General features: G+C 46.1%; 1 protein-coding gene across 5 annotated transcripts in view; it reads left to right on the top strand.

Moving 5' to 3' along the window:
- Nucleotides 1-17,716, top strand: part of PDZRN3 (PDZ domain containing ring finger 3) — a 395,777-nt gene that overhangs the window by 282,853 nt on the left and 95,208 nt on the right. The window contains exon 1 of one of the 5 annotated variants that reach the window (XM_029601105.1): nucleotides 13,988-14,224. The exons of the other annotated variants lie outside the window; for them this stretch is intronic. Within the exon in view, the coding sequence (XP_029456965.1) occupies nucleotides 14,156-14,224 (69 nt within the window). The 5' untranslated portion in view covers nucleotides 13,988-14,155. Of the gene's footprint in view, nucleotides 1-13,987; nucleotides 14,225-17,716 lie in introns of those variants that run through there. 5 annotated transcript variants of the gene reach the window in all.

Here is a 17,716-nt window from a genome sequence, read left to right as displayed (position 1 = left end):
TGGCTCGTCGACTCTTTTACCCTTTCCTCCTCCTGTGTGTAACTGTCCGGCAGTCCCTACTCCCTCCTCCCTTCCCCAGCAGCGGAGGAATGGGCTGAGCTGTTTCTCGGAGCGGCGACTCGTCTGCCCTTTCCTCCTCCCCTCTGTGACACCCAGCATGTAGCGCAGAGCTCTATGGTCCACACATGCGCGGTAGAGCTGCTCTCTACTGCACATTTGCGGTCCGTCGGTCAGAGCCCATTTATATTGTAGATAGCATGTGTTGCTTTTACCTCCAACAGATGGCGCTGTTTTTCCAAAAAAGCATGTTTTTACCTGTCACAGGTGTGACATCTATATAATATAGGTATATAAAAATGCGCGTATTCGAATGCAATGTTGTGTCAAAATTTCAAAGCAATCGGTGAAGAACTTTCGGAGATTTAAGATTTTGAACAAACGAACATTTACATTTTTATTTATATAGAAACATAGAAACATATAGAAACATAGAAATGACGGCAGAAGAAGACCAAACGGCCCATCCAGTCTGCCCAGCAAGCTTCACACATTTTTTTTCTCATACTTATCTGTTTCTCTTAGCTCTTTGGTTCTATTTCCCTTCCACCCCCACCATTAATGTAGAGAGCAGTGATGGAGCTGCATCCAAGTGAAATATCGAGCTTGATTAGTTAGGGGTAGTAGGGGTAGTAACCGCCGCAATAAGCAAGCTACACCCATGCTTATTTGTTTTACCCAGACTATGTTATTCAGCCCTTATTGGTTGTTTTTCTTCTCCCCTGCCGTTGAAGCAGAAAGCTATGCTGGATATGCGTGAAGTATCAGTTTTTCTTCTCCTCTGCCGTTGAAGCAGAGAGCTATGCTGGATATGCGTGAAGTATCAGTTTTTCTTCTTCCTTGCCGTTGAAGCAGAGAGCTATGCATGAAGTATCAGTTTTTCTTCTCCCCTGCCGTTGAAGCAGAGAGCTATGCGTGAAGTATCAGTTTTTCTTCTCCCCTGCCGTTGAAGCAGAGAGCTATGCTGGATATGGATATATATAGATACTGTATATATCTCAACCTCTTCACATATTCTCAGAAGATATTTATGTTTCTAGCCAATGATTTTGTGTTTATATTTTTGGAGCAGATTTATCCTGTTTTTTTTTTTTATTATGTATTTCTGATCTTTTAACATAATATTCAAGATATACCTTTTGACATACACAGCATAGAGATTACAATAGGGAAAAAACCAAAAAAAAAATGGAAAACTGATATCAAACCACAGCTCAACATAAATTTCCATGCAAGTTATAAATCCACAGTAGCACCGGAATCCAATACAGAAAGAAAATAAAAAGCAAAATGCAAATATTGAAAGAGTGTAGCCAGAAAACTCTGTGCATGAAAGAACTGAAGAATCCCCCCTCCCCATCCCCCACGCGGAGAAATATATAGGTACAATATAAAGTATATTATCAGCTGAGCTCAGATTTATCCTATTAATGCTTTATTCCCTGTTAAAGGCCATGCTTACTAATCCCACTAAGTAAGCAATCGGACTGCAAATTAATAATGGAGGGTTTATGAGGGATGCCTTGTTATAAGGACTGTGGATGAACCTGTCCTGGGTTTGCCCTAAGTTAAATGCTGAAATGACATAGATGCAGTGGGTCAGAACCAGGATTGACTCATCCTGTCCATTGTAACCTCAAGCCAGCTGGTAGCCTGTCCAAAAAATGCCTTTCCCACCAAGCCTGTTCCTTTATGGAATTTGTAATGCGAGTTAATGAAAACGGCCGAGGTAGCCATTGGCTCCTTGTTGATGACCTCTGTACTTCCCTTCTTATTACAGATCCTCATCACTTGGTCCATGCATCTCTGGTTTCCTCCCCTCCCCCCACATTCCTTTCTGCCTTGCTGCCGCCCATGTACATTTTTTTCTTTTTTTTTTTTATTGCCTCTCAAACCAATTTACAAACACCTCATTTCAAAGTGAAATTATATGCATGATGCAATAATGGCGCAAAAATGCACTCTGTGTGGGACTTGTGAAGGAAAAGAACGGGAGTGGGGGAAGAGACACTAAAAAAGGCGGTAGCACGCGTTAGGAAATAAAGTTTGAACTGCTAACTGCGGGAACTGCAAATCGACTTCCTGACCTGCAGCTAAAAGTCCCTAGCACGCAAGCTGTAGCTGCATCACACAGACGGTCCCGAGGGCCTGTTTAGGTCGGGGGAAGAAAACTACACACGTGCATTTGATTTTCAAATAGCAGGTGCAAAGTTCGGGGGCACTTTTAATGCGTGTGCTTTGCGCGTGCCGATTGGTGGGGAAGCGGAGTGTTCAGGGCTGCCGGGGTCCGTGCGGGCTGCTTTTTTTTTTTTGTCAGATCGCCGCCGTACTGCATTGCATGATGAGCGTCCGCGAGAAGCTCCGCCAGAGGGGCCGTCTGTCAGCAAATTAACAAAAGCCGGTTACGGTGATGAAGCATCGGGCGACAGGCTGGTGAGCCTGCCAGCGGTTTCTGCGAAGACTAGAAGGATGAGGAGTTACAGCAGCTGGCCACAGTCAAATGGATTTTTTTCACTTTTGTATCTTTCGGACATATTAAGGTTTTTGCTCCAGCAAGTCTGCTAATATCAGCTCTATCCTATCTGAGATTGTTCTAAATCACTGCAGCTTCCCTGGTCCCTGGGCTACGGTCCTAGGCGTATGAGCCATGCCTAGCATCGGTTATGATGTACTTGCTCGCTTTCCCCATTTATTTCAGTGTGAACTTTATTAGCTTTTGGACACACATATATCAGTTTTAAAGATTAAACATTATGTCACTAGCTTCTCCAAGGATCTCAGCAGCTCCAAATCGTTATGTTAGCACCTACCCACTTCCATCTCCCAGATTGTTAGAAAATTACGATCACCCCTGGAAAGCTAGCTGTTGAAATACAATAAAAAAGCATCACTTATAATGGTGTTCACTTGCTCCCTGATGCACTATCCAGAAGACAGAACAAATCCAGGGCCGTACAGTAGCTGGATAAGTAATTTCAGACATGATAGCTTGTGAACTGTCTAGATTCTAGGACTGTGCTGAAGCTTGTTAAGACATTTTGCCCTTGTATTTGGTTGTTAGAATCAGTTCCTCCTCAGTAACTATTTTGTGCATGTTACTGATATTTTTCTTGTGTCCGTGTTGTGGAAGGAGAGGTGGTTTGCAATTGTATAACTTTTGCTGGCATATCCACAGCACCCATAAAAGGTTTGCTCTATATCTTACTCCTGGGGGAATTCTGCGCACAAAAACTTAAAATTCTGCAAACTTTATATTGGTGAAAATAACACAATTTACATTTAAGTAATTACATTTTAAATTAATACAGAAAAAAGTTATTACTTAGAGATGCAGAATTTTAAATATTTTGAGCAGAATTTCCCTAGAAATCCACTGTAAGAGTGTCCCTTCCACACGCTATCCCTACTCCCCTGGCCACTTTGCCCTCGCAGGCCCCAACTCCTCCACCTGCCAGTATCTCTCCCCTCCATCTCTAGGCTCAACCCCTTCCACTCTATTGCCAGTCCAAGAGTTTGACCCCGTTCTCAGTACTGCCCCTCACACAGGCTCCCTCTGCCCCTCCCTCTCTCTAGTACACATACACACACCCTCATACAGGCTCCCTCACTCTCTCGCACACACACACATCCCCTCATACAGGGCCCTCTCTCTTGCATACACACCCACACAAGCTTCCTTTCTCTCTCACACATACATCCTCACACAAGCTACCTATGTCTCTCTCTCCCTTCACACAGCTCCCAATCTCTCACACACATACACAATCCCTTCACAATCTCCTCATATAGGCTCCCTCTTTCTGAAACCCACACTCAAGCACCCCCCCCCCCACTCTCTTACCTCCCATGCTCTCTCTCACACCCTCCTGCTCTCTCTCACCCTCCCCTCCCCCACACCCCCTCCCCTCATATAGGCTCCCTCTCTCTGAAACCCACACTCAAGCATCCCCCCCGCTCTCTTACCTCCCATGCTCTCTCTCATACCCTCCTGCTCTCTCTCGCCCTCCCCTCCCCCACACCCCCTTCCCTCTCTCACACCCATTCTCTCACCGGGGCCTTTATCTTTGCCGCAAGCGGATCACACTCCGTTCGCGGTACACGGCGGGCCTTACATCTTCGCCGCAAACGGCATGCTGGGGCCTTCATCTTCGCCGTGAACGGAGCGCATCCCATGGCACACGCAGGGTGCTCTCCATTTGTGGCATGCTGGGGTCTCCTGCTATTTGCTGCGCAGGGGGGGAATTCTGCGCAAATTCTGCACTCCCCCCCCCCCCCCCAGAGATATTAGTTGTGGGAATTCCACCACAACTAATATCTCTGCAAAAGCCACTTTCATACCCTAAGCATATTTCGTAGGTAATTAAAGGTTTTGTTTTTAGTTTGGAAGTGATGTTGGTGTAGTTAGTACTTTGGGCGTACCCTCCAAATGCCGCCATAGATATATATATATATTTCTTTTTTGTTTCGCAGTTTCTTCCTGCTCCTTGGACTTTCAGCTCATTGGCAAGCAGGGCTAGAATCTAATGCCATGAGCCTTCTTTCATAACATCATAGGGATTTTTATTTTATCATCTATTTTATATCCTCTTCCCATCTTCTTTTAATCCAGTCATTGCCAGGAGAGTCTTCCTGGAACTCTGAAATCATGGGTCCTAAATCTGGCCACTAGGTGTCACCATTGCACAATGACAAGTACACCCTCCTTGCCCCCTCCAGGGACTCTAAAAAGTATAGCAAGAAGCAGCAGTGCTGTATATGGTGGGGGTATGGGTAAACCCTAACAACTGGGTGCTGTCTTTTGTATGGCTTCAGTTTCGTACAATAGATAGGTTCGCATTCCCCTCGAGGAACTGCGCACTTTTGTTTCACTTCATTTTACTTACCCAGGAAAGATGCATTCATTGGATCTATAGGCGGCACTACTTGTGGGTTCATTAGTAGTAATAACAGAATGCCACCAGCAGCCTTTCCTCGGGGTTTTGACTGGTAAGAAATGGCATCCATATTAGATGCAGGCCTGGATTTGCCAATAGGCCTAGGGCAGTAAAAATCTGAGGGTCAGCAGGGCCATCTGAAGATTTGCAGACTCTCAGCTCTGCTGAATCTCACTCAGCAGAGAACGGGAGGGGGGAGGGGGGAGGCTGGAAGGGACAGAGCAAAGAAAAACAGCTCTACTCGTCCCTATTCCAGCCTCTACTGCCCTGCACTCCCCCCCCCCAAGCCCATCCATAGAGGGAAAAAAAAAAAAGACACTCCCTAATCCAGCTGCTCCCTCCCTCCCCTGTCATTCCACAGTCAGGAGGGGAGGAGGAGAGCAGAGCAAAGAAGACTGGGCTTAGACCTTCTGCTCTGTTCCTTGCCCAGGGGCGGCAAAATCCTAAATCCGTCACTGATTACATGGTACGGGAAAATGAATTGCCTGCGGATCCCAGTGGCAATTCTGATGACATGGGTGGATAGAGTTTTTCTGGAGATGTGGGGGTAGGGTGGAGGCAGAAGGGGGGGGCAACAGGATATCTTGTGCTTCAGCTTTACAAGAGTGATTTTTAGGGTAAGAGAGATTTGACTGCTCTTCAGTTCTCAAAAATCTAAAGAAAGTGTCGTCGATGAGTTCAGAACTGAATCAGCCTCCTTGTCCCTTCTCTGACTTGGATCACTGTAGCCTCAGTCTTTTTGTTGTGGCTTGAACTGAGGTTTTCTGAGAACGAATCACTAAAGATTATATACAGTAAAGTATTAACCACTGTGTTCTTGATTTGTTAAGCCCACAAGTCAGACTCTGTTCTCGATGCAGCTGCCTTCTAGCAGACTTCCCTGGTACCATTCATTTTCTGTATGGCGAAGGTGAACCCATGGCATGGATGACCCAGTTTGTGTCACTCGGGGACCCAGCAGCCCACATAAAATGGATGAAGCTGCATGGAGCTCAGCCCCTGCGGGTCTGGTAGCGCAGGTGTGTTCCTTCTCTTAAATACGATTCACATTTTCCTTGTAAGGTGGTGATATTTATAGAATGATATAATAATACTTTTCCAGAATGGAGCTCGTAGTAGTAGTAGATTGGATTCTATTCTGCAAAACAAGCCGTTAAGCCTGTTAAAACGGGCTACATTAACATTTTTTTTGGATCATTTCCTTCCCCCTCATTCTCCCTCCCACCTCCCCCCACTCTCTCCTCTCTCCCCTCAGTCACTCCTCTCTCTCCACCACTCCCTCCTCCCCTGAGTCACTCCTCTCTCCCCCCTCCCTCCTCCCCTCAGTCACTCCTCCCTCCCCCCTCCCCTCAGTTACTCCTCTCTCCCTCCTCCCCTCAGTCACTCCTCCCCTCAGTAGATCTCCGGGGTGTTCCTTCCGTCCGTCCCTCCCTCGTGCGCATGCCGCCGCCGCTCCTGCTCTTCGGGCCGGTGCCGCTCCGGGTCTTCGGGCCGCTGCTCCTGCCTCTTCGGGCCGCCGCTCCGGGTCTTCGGGCCGCCGCTCCGGGTCTTCGGGCCGCCGCTCCTGCCGCTCCTGGTCTGCCGCCGCTCCAGCTCTTCGGGCCGATGCCACCGCCGCTCCTACAGCGCCATTTTTATTTTTAAGAGGCACACTGTGACCGACGTGCTCGCATGCACGGTAGAGCTGCTCTCTACTGCTCATTTGCGGCACGTCGGTCAACCTTCATTTATTAGGTTGATTCCTGAGACATGCAAATGTTTGGTTATCTGGAGATACTGACCTGTCTCTCTCTCTCTTTTTTTTTTTTCTCTTGCCACAGAAATAGTCCCACTGTCGCTCCTCGTGACCTTGGGCAAGTCACTTTACCCTCCATTGCCTCAGGTGCAAACTTAGGCCTGGATTTTCCTACGGCGCAGAGCTCATTGAATCCCGCAGTAATGGGGGGGGCAGGAGGCGGGCCTGTGAAAGCCGGCAGCGATGCCACCACAGCGGTGTTATCACTGCTGGCTTTCGCACCCGATAGCGCCACCATGAAAGGGTATTGGGTGCGCTACTGGCGGCGATAACGGGTCTTACCTTATCGCCGCCAGCGAAGTTTCCGCCGCGTCCGCCCCGAAGCCACTCCGACTCCTCCTCTTCCGGTCCTGACTCCGCCCCTATCTAGCTATCGCAGGTGAAAAGGGAAAAGTCCTTTTCACGTGCGATAGGGATAGAAAATGTGACCCCCTTAGATTGTAAGCCCTCTGGGGATAGGGAAATACCTACAGTACCTGAATGTAATCCACTTTGAAGTGCTGAAAAAGTGTGAAAAGTGGAATATAAATCTAAATTAAAAAAAAGTTATTCGGGTCATTTCTGGGTCATATTTGGCTCTGTCCAACAGCAAAGTGCCCCTGGACATAACTTTCTGCCCACTTCAGGAGACCATTGCAATTACTAATTTCCTCTTATTTGCATTACTCTTGGATGCAACCAGACTAGTTAAATGGTAGCTATGGTCTTCCTTTTTTTCTTGCTTCATTTCAGTCTTGTAAATGGGTTATGTTAGTGGAAGTAATTAGATTATTGGTGCATCGAGCAAAAGTAATAGTATTATTGCCTGCTTACATATTAAGATCATGTTTAAACTAGACTTGTAACGTTGCTGTTTTTGCTGTTTGAAGATAATACAACAGCCCAAAGTACTTCATTGTGATTGGCTGTTGGGTGAACATAGCCATATGAATTATTTTATTTTATTTGTAGACATTTGATATTCTGTCTCTTTTTCCAAGAATGGCCTCGCAGCAAATTACAAACAAACAAAAAAAATTGTTAAATCAAACAACTACAATACATTGCTGTCACAGTTAGAACAGAATTGAGAGTCAGGGGTTGTATAACTTACAGGCCATTGTAATAAGGTGTGTATAGCCTGATGTGTGGTTGGATGCTAGAATAACTTCCGATGCAATAATAGGGATGTGAATCGTTTTTTGGTGATTTAAAAAAATCGTCCGATATTTTTTAAATCGTCAAAAATCGGTACAGTGCGCGATACAATAGAAATTTTCACGATTTATCGTGAAAAATCGTTACTCCCATTAGTATCCACTAACAGGAGTTATTTGGGGGGAGGGCGCCAGCCATCCAGTGCTCCTACCATATGACAGGGGCCGGCCAATGGCACGGATACCCTGTCACATGGTAAGGGCAAAGGGCCATCGGCGCCATCTTTATGAGTGGCAGCTGACAACCCGAGAACAGGAGATCGCTCCTGGGACCACCACTAGAGCAGCAGGTAATTTTAAAATGTTTTGGGGGGATCGGGAGGGTGGGAAAAGTTAAGGGGTCATCTTTAAAGGGTCAGGTGGGGTTTTTTTTAATCGGGCCATCGGCGCCATTTTTGAGTGGCAGTCAAAATGGCGCCGATGGCCCAAGAGTGGGAGATCGGTCCCCGCGCCCCCACTGGATCATCAGGTACTCGTAAAAAGTTTTTGGGGGGTTCGGGGGGGTGGGAGAAGGTAAGGGGACAATTTTAAAGGGTTGGGGCCTCACTAAAAAAAAATTAACGATGTGAATCGGAACCGATTCCGATTCACATCTCCAGCGATCAGATTTTTTTCTCCCTCCAGCCGAACCCGATCGTTAAGACGATCGGGCACACGATTCACATCTCTATGCAATAATGAGATTAGTTCGTAGCTAATAGCACTCGTCACATGTAAATGCCATGTAGATGAAGCTATTGGCTATTACCCCAATGCAAAAAAATCACTATGCACCTGGCGCGCACATTTTAACATACAAAAATTAATGCCAGCCCCAGAACTGGCGTTAAGAATTGAAGCACCGCAAAGCTCCACAGAAAAGCAAAAAATACTACTTTTCTGTGGTTCCTCCTACTTAATATCATCATGATACTAAGTAGGAGGAACCTCAGGAAGCAGCATGGAAAAAAAAAATCTTAACGGCGGTCAGGTTAGGAAAACTGACACTCAATTTACGAGGGTCCATTTTCGTAGCCCGTAGTTGTGAGCGGATTAGGAAAACGGGCGCTCATTAATTGAACATCCGTTTTCCTACCCCGCGCACAGCCCCATCATCTGGGAGCTATAATTACACGATGTTGGGTTCCATATTAGGTGCTACAACCCAAGAAAGAGATCTAGGTGTCATAGTGGATAACACATTGAAATCGTCGGTGCAGTGTGCTGCGGCAGTCAAAAAAGCAAACAGAATGTTGGGAATTATTAGAAAAGGAATGATGAATAAAACGGAAAATGTCATAATGCCTCTGTATCGCTCCATGGTGAGACCGCACCTTGAATACTGTGTACAATTCTGGTCGCCGCATCTCAAAAAAGATATAATTGCGATGGAGAAGGTACAGAGAAGGGCTACCAAAATGATAAGGGGAATGGAACAACTCCCCTATGAGGAAAGACTAAAGAGGTTAGGACTTTTCAGCTTGGAGAAGAGACGACTGAGGGGGGATATGATAGAGATGTTTAAAATCATGAGAGGACTAGAACGGGTAGATGTGAATCGGTTATTTACTCTTTCGGATAATAGAAAGACTAGGGGGCACTCCATGAAGTTAGCATGGGGCACATTTAAAACTAATCAGAGAAAGTTCTTTTTTACTCAACGCACAATTAAACTCTGGAATTTGTTGCCAGAGAATGTAGTTCGTGCAGTTAGTATAGCTGTGTTTAAAAAAGGATTGGATAAGTTCTTGGAGGAGAAGTCCATTACCTGCTATTAAGTTCACTTAGAGAATAGCCACTGCCATTAGCAATGGTTACATGGAATAGACTTAGTTTTTGGGTACTTGCCAGGTTCTTATGGCCTGGATTGGCCACTGTTGGAAACAGGATGCTGGGCTTGATGGACCCTTGGTCTGACCCAGGTTGGTATTTTCTTATGTTCTTATGTTCTTATGTTCTTATGTTCTTAGCCCAATGCCATGGACATGGCATTGGGCTAAGAACATAATGCACAATTTATCCCTAATGCATCCTTTTTAGTGCGGCAACTCATTTGCCTATTGCATCGAGTGCCCAGGAGAGGGGATGTGCATGTGTTGAAAAATCATGCACCCAGTTTGGATGCATGTTTTTTCGTGCTTCATATTGCATCGGCCCTTTAGTCTTTACTGGAAGGTTCAGGTGGGAAAGTCAGAAAGACTGGAAGTGTCCGTTGGGGAGTCTAAAGGAAGGCATGGTTAAAAGCTATTCCTTTTCCATTTTCCTGAAAGTGAGCGAGCTGTGCTCAAGGTATAGGGGTAGAGGTAGCTCGTTCCACATTTTTGGTGTATAACAATCTAGCAGAAGCCAGAGGAGGAGAGAAGAGCCATTTGGGAGGATTAAAGAACTCTGTAGTCGGAGTGTAGGAGAAAAGCTGGGAGAGATACTCGGAGGCCTGTTTATTCATGCACTTGAAGACAAAGCAAGGGGTTTTCAATTTTATCTTGCTTTAGATAGAATTAGATAAGAGTCACAAATATTTTCATTTAGGGCAAGCTCTGTCCCTAAAAAAGGTTAATGTTTCTCTTTGTATTTATTCATCAAAGTTCTGTAGCCCAGCCTAATGCCATCATTGGAATCTATCACCAAAGGGGGATGCCAAACACATAATCTCGCACAGGTCAGGTTTATCCCAGCTCCCTGCAGGGCTGGGAAGACAGCAGCCTCACGCACTGCTGGTGCTCACTTACAGGCCAATACAGTATGATGCGCTCGGCCGAGCGCACCGTTAGCCCCCTATTGGCCGTGCGTTTTCGATGCGCTATTTTTACCCCTTATACAGTAAGGGGTAATAGCACCCGCAACATGCAAATGCATGTTGATGAGCCTATGAGTTTTTAGTTATTCCCGCGCGATACAGAAAGTAAAATGTGCAGCCAAGCCGCTTATTTTACTCTCTGAAATGGCAGGAGTTAATTTCGGCCGGCACCAGGAAAGTGTACAGAAAAGCAGAAAAAACTGCTTTTCTGTACACCCTCCGACTTAATATCATAGCGATATTAAGTCGGAGCCCCCCCCCCCCCAAATAAATAAATAAATCTGCCCCTGGGTTGGAAAACGGACGCTCAATTTTGCCAGTGTCCATTTTCCAAACTCGTGGCTGTCAGCGGGTTCGACAACCGACGCTGGTAAAATTGAGCGTTGGCTGTCAAACCCGCTGACAGCCGCCGCTTCTGCAAAAAAGGAGGCGCTTGGGACGCGCTAGTGTCCCAAGCGCCTCCTTATTAGCTCAGGCTCTCATTTGCATAGTGAATCGCGCGGCCAGGAGAGTGGCCTGGGCGCGTGTTGGGAGAGCGGGCGCTCGCCTCGGAGCGCCGGCTGTCCCGCACACTTTACTGCTTCGGCCCGTTAGGAAAGCTTAACACTAGCATCTTGGTTGCATTGAAAGATTACACTAAGAGGACAACTTTAAGATTGTGCCCAGAAGTGTAAAGTCTGTGGGTAGAACAGTTTTCAAAGAGATAAAAGTTCTTACGGAAATCAGTGGGAAGATGAGAACTACAGATCCCTGCATGCAGTGGGGCAAATTCAGAACTGAATCAACCACTTTGACCCCCTCTGACGTGGATCACTGTGGCTCTGTTTTTTTGTTGTGGATTGAATATGGATTTAACACTTCTTTCAAACTGATGCAGAAAGCCTTTGTTTTGTTTTGAATACACATTGTCAAAAAAAACCCCTCTGCTGATCTGGAGTTCCCCAGGAACTCCGCCAATAGCTCGGGTCTACCTTTGCTGTGCTGGGCTGAGCCAAGCTCAATGTGGAGGTCTCCAGGCCCACCCAAAAGAGCTACAGGGGCCATACAACAAAATGGCGCTGGCCAGCCATTGTACCGTCACTATGGTGCCAATCTCAAAGCCAGCCAGCGCCATTTTCAAGAGACCAGTGGGGCAGAAAGCGAGTGGGCATCCCTCCTGCCTCTTTCATGATTCAGGAGCTCCACAAAAGGGATGCGTGGAGGCCAGGGAGGTTCCTATCCCTGGCACCTTTTTCAGGGGCGGGAGGGGATTGGCGGGGCCCCTTTTCAAGGCAGGGGGGAGGGCAGGTTATGTTTGTTTCTATTTGGCAGAAGAACGGAACCAGAATAAGCATTAAATTAAATGAAATCCAGCATCCCCATCCGCAACCAAAATGCAATTTTGGGAGCTGCAGATCCCTGCTGCCAAACTGTCCTGAATAATATGAAGGACAAATGAATTCTTATTTTTGTTTGGGTGGTGCTTGTGATATATATATTTTTTTTTTAGCGTGATATACCTTGTTGACTCCACAGTCTTTTTACTCAATACCATCGCACTATTTCTATGCAGTTGTCAGCTCAGTTATAGAATTAGGATTAAAAAAAAAAAATAAAGTACTCTTGGACACAGAGGTTACAGGACCTTTCGCTTCTCTTCCCCTTTCCCACTCCGGGCTTGCTTAGGTGGGTGATGCTACCACCAGGATTCAGAGGTGCCAGAGAAGAACAGCCTGGCGCGCGTCACTCTGAGTGACAGGTTTTCACATTGCTAGCGGGAGCGCGTGACATCGGGCGAACGGATGTGTCACCCGCGATGAGTCCGCGTGCTGATGGGTGTCAGCGGATACAATGCTTTGTGCTCTCCTTCTCCCCCACCCTCCCAGCCCCCATTCAAGATATAAGCAGATGTTCATCACAGACAAGTAACACTGATCCCTTTACTCCACATGATCGGATTAAAGACCCAGAAGGCAGTTTAGCTTGATCGACTATTAATACAAAGTAGGAGAAAGGAGGACGAGGAACCGTGAATCCCACCTTGGGTGACAGGTTATGTGGGAATACAGGATGATAATACTACCTTATTAGTTTATACCCCTTCTCCCAACAGAAATTGCAAGGTACAAAAACAACAATAAGTGATGCATAATGCAGACAACACAGGATGGAAATACATGTGCGGAAATTTAGAAAGTTACAGAATTAAGGCTGGAAATCTGAAAAACTGTGGCAATCATAGGGCTGTCCTGGGGGAACAGTCCCGTCGAATCAAAGGGTTTTGTTAAGGAAGGTGGGCAGTGCCTCTTCATGGCTCGAGTATTTACCACGGGGCAGAAAGGGGTCAAAGTGCAACCGGTGAAATGTCTTCTTACACATGTGTAACTGGTTCCAGTTCAGTGAGCTCTTCTTCTTCAAGCATGATCAGCCCTAACCAGGGCTGCTTTAACCTTTTCATAGGGTGCATGTGGCATCTCATGAGCCATACCGAGCGCTTTTCAGCATTATAAGTCATTTCAAAAGTAACTAGCTCTGCCACCCCCTTTCTGGAAAAAGCTATTGGTACTCACATGCAAGATGCATATATATATGTTTTGGTTTTTTTTTTGAGGGACCACATGGCAAATGAAGCAGGTGGAGGGAAAAAGTGCTGGTACTCAGTACAGGCAAATACCCCCTGAAAAAAAAAAAGCCCTGGTTCAGCACCAAGGGACTTTTTCCAAAGACGTCTCTTTACCTTCCGACTCTTGCAAAACAATGAGAACGAAAGAGTTCGTGTGGTACCGAAACAGCACTTTTCCCTGCTTTCGTCTAAATGGGTCTGGTGGCAGCTGCAATACTTGGCCGCGTTGCATTTAACAGCCAATGTAAATATTGTGTATTTGCCAAAAATATTTCCGCTTGCCTTGTATTAAAAAAAAAAAAAAAGAAAGTAGTATTTGCCGTTTTCTTAAATGTGCTGCAAGTTATCCTGAGGGAATCCAGTAAAAGGCAACCCGTGTTTATTTGTAATTGCTACAAAATGGTTTACCAAACCGTTAGCGTCTTTTATTATGTCCTGCCAGGGAAGCGCTGGCTTGTTAATTAGAGGAATCTCAGCTGTCAGAGAGGGCGAGCGTAGCTTCGGTGTCACTGGTATGAATAGTCAATGAGAGCTGATTAATATGCATGAGCAGCGGTATATAGCCTGGTGCCTGGGAATAGGGCAGAGCAGCAGAGGGAGTGAGAGGAGGAGGAGGGCGAGGACTGCTTGGACTCTCCGCTCCGTGTGAACGGTCTGAGCCGGGTCGCCTCACCTGCACCTTTCAGGGGACGTCTGCAGCCACCCATCCATCCATGCCTGCCCGTGATCCGGGGCTCCTCTCTCTCTGTCTTGCTGAGCAAGGAAGATTCTGCCTGTCACGGTTGTCTCTGCACCATGGGATGCCGCCTGTGCACTTTGCAGAAGCAAGAGGAGCAGTACAAATTACTGTATGAAGTTTGTCAGGTAAAAAAAAAAGTCTGATTCGATTTCAGAATTTCCGAGGGGAAGCAGGCTGCTATTTTTTTTTCCTAGATATTGCTATTCTCCCTCGGAAAGCTTGTTTCGCACAACTCTCTCCAAAGCTTGCACTCTTTCCTTGCATTCGTGTGCGGTCAGATTCGTTTCATGCTACAACTCCTCTTAGACGTTTGCAGTCGTAAGCTGAAACGTTTATGTTGCTGGTGGCACGTAGAACGAAAAAGAAGACAGTCCTTGCCAGACCCCCCTCCCCAGTACCATCTGAGGCAGGGTCATGCTTTGGTCAGACAAGTTTTGAAGGAGGTGAGGAAGGCGTGCGCAGTGACAGACGGACCCCTGGAAGGTTTTGTCTCTGACAGGACCTCGCTTTCCATAGGACTTTGCCATCCAGTGCTGACCCCCCCAGGTTGTAAGCTACTCCTAGTACTAAGGTTTGGCTTTGAGCTTAGCCTTTAAGGCTTACAGCTTTCAGCGCATGTGAACTTCCCCCGCCTACTCTTCTGATTTCTGTTTCTGTAAAGTTAGACCGGAGAGTCCAAGCGTCTTGGGGCATTTTGCGATTATTTTGCATGCACAGAATTGAATCTCTGGCTGAGGAGGATCGAGAACTGAAGCTCAGGAACTGGGGAAATTATGTCAAGTAAATATTTCATTCTGTCTGCCGTCTTCAGACATTTCTAATGCTTTGCATGCCTAGTTCATAAATATTCATGTTTGCAGTCAAACTAAACATTGGCAGACACTAAAAGTTTGATGTGGTGTAATTTATGCTAATGATTTGTGTAAAATTGACTTTTCCGAATCCTTGTATGTTAGGGTACAGAGAATCTTTTGCCAAAAAAAAAAAATCTTCTGTGACATGAAACAGAAAATGCCATTATTTTTAGCTGACGTGCTGAAGCTCAATGGATGGAACACCAGATAGCCAAGTAATGTTTATAATTCCTCTGGGAAATAATAATATACTTTTTAGGTATCTGCAATACATATTAACACAACACAAAAGACCATGCACTTGCAACAGAAATTTTCATCAGCTGCCCCTTGCCTTAGATATAATTTATGAGTTTACCAGCAGAGGGTGCAGTGTCTCACTTCAAAAGATGCAGGGACCATATTTTCACCTGTATTGTGGATTGAGATAACTCCAGCACATAGTCTGTGATTATGACTAACAGTGTGACTGGATTAGTCTCGCGACTTAAATGTCCATGTTCATTAATAACACTCCAAAGAGGCATCATTGAAATAGTTACATAAAGTTGAGCCTAGCCACTTTTTCATGATGGAGAAAAAACTCATGTAAACTGCTCTTCTGTCTTGAAGCGCTAAGCTTTTCTCCCCATAGACACAGAAGTCTTCGTGAATCAGGACGTTCGTGTCTTTTTTCTTTTTTTTTTTAAGGCTGAGATGGTCTCACCAGAAGGTCTGTAAGAATGCACCACCCTAGACAGTGAGGGAGTTTTTATGTGCTGAAGAGACTTTAACAGGGAGATGATTGCACTATTCTTGAGCTTCGTTCATCCCTGGCTCTGGATGAGGCCTGAAGCCACAGACTTGCTCCCTGCATTGTTTGTGTGAATCCTTGCATTTAACATCGGGCAGTGCCTGTCGGAAGAGCCTGTGGCGGGTTGCCAGGTTTTCATGCAGCCGGGATCAGATAACGCTCCGTGGATCGGAAATTCAGAAGTGCAACAGGCAGAGGGAACTGAGAAAGGTCCTGGATGCCAAGTAGGTTCGACTGTTGATAATAATACAGTGCGTTACACTTGGCCAGGGTTGGCTTTAGTTGGCAGAGCTTCAGGGCACATAGCATAGCCTGACTCTGAGGGGGTGCAGGGCCAGGGGCAATATATTTGGAGTGCCTCTTCCTCCTCACAAGGTATTAAGAAGCAAGGGGAGGTGAGAGGACGGCAACTGTACCTCCTAGCCCGGTGCTGATATCTCCGCTGCACTGCCCGCTGCAGATTCAGGCGCACTGCTGCTCCAGGTGGTGACACATCAGGCGTGGGCACAACTGTGGCAGTGCTGGGACTCTGGAAGCACGGGGCCTGCGGCAGTCACTCAGATCCTCCCCCCACACCTCCCCAAGACAGCCCTGCTTGCTGGCACCCACATCTTAGTTTCTTCCCTGGATCCAAGTGTATGTAACGCCAGGTAACCAATGCATTCTCTATATACAATTTATGTTTGTGTGTTAGTCATTGTGTCTGTCACACTAAAGTAAAAGCACTTGTGCAACCTTATTTTGTATCCTTAGAATATACCTTTGTTATCCCATCCAAAATTGTCCCTTAAAAATCATAATTAAAGAAGAAATGTAATTAAAATAAATTTCGCCTTCTGTGCGTTTTCAGTGAGTATGCACATAAACCATTCTTCTGAAGATTGTCGTGCATGCCTGCTGATAGACCTATGCATGCCATTACACAGCATGTACACTTGTACCTCCTACAACAAATACATGCCCGTCTCTCCGCACCAGAGAAAAGGGATGACAGGAGTAGGTGGGGTAGAGAGTCTATGCTTGTATATGCCATTTTGCCCTGTAATTTTGACGGGCCCTTAAATAATATGTCATATCCATTTAAGCTGCCACATTTTACCAGTGACAAGGCAGTTGTACTTTAAAGTTTGGTTATTTAAAACCTAAATTGCATGATTAGTGCTTCTACATTTTCTTTGCTACTACAGTCTGTTTTTCAAGTTGTGGATATCTCCTGTATTATCTTTGGATATTTCTTCTTTAATGAAAAGATGTGGTTTTTACAAATCTGATACCCAATCTATTTTCCTTGTCTTCCTGCTAGATCAGTCCTTACACATGGGATTTCACCTCCCCACAGTTGAGGTGACCGAGGACTCGCCTCTTTTCTGGGCTATTAGAGAGGTGTGGCCCTAGGCAGTTGCCAGTAGTCTCTGTCTCCTGCAACTGCTGAAATATGGATACTAGTGTGCAAACTCCCAGAGCCTAGGTTCGGCCCCAGTCTGATGCAGTCCTTTGTGCTTCTGGGACAACAGTCTCTTGGGCTGATTTTCCCATTAGAAGCTTTTCTCCCATGTGTTCCTGGTTGAGTTACCCTGTAGATGATCCCAGTATCTCTAGGGGAGTGTGGGGACTCCAGGGAAGGGTTTTCTAGGTGAAGCTAAGCAGGGCTATTTGTGGATAAGGGTCCTCAAAACCTCTCTTGTTTTCTGGCTCCACTGTTCTCTTGCTGTCTCTCTCTCTCTCTACCCCGGCCCTCCCCTCCCCTGCTTGGAGCAGCAAATAAAAAAAAAAAAAAAGAGAGAGAAGAAGAAACAAGTGTTCCTTACTGAGGCCGGCGAAATCGTGGCAGGCTCCAGGAAGGAGGGGAGGGGTAAATATCTGAGGCAGGAACGGAAGGATTCAGAGGATGCCTACAGCGTTTGTTCTTTTTTCCTGGGGATCGTGGAGGGGCCATGTGCACAGCTGCGGATTACAATTAAAAGGAAAAG

This window comes from Rhinatrema bivittatum, chromosome 4 (genome assembly GCF_901001135.1).
Source record: "Rhinatrema bivittatum chromosome 4, aRhiBiv1.1, whole genome shotgun sequence".
In the NCBI taxonomy this organism is placed as follows: Eukaryota; Metazoa; Chordata; class Amphibia; order Gymnophiona; family Rhinatrematidae; genus Rhinatrema; species Rhinatrema bivittatum.
The sequence above is the reverse complement of the archived record's forward strand: the minus strand, read 5'-3'. Positions and strand labels throughout refer to the sequence as shown.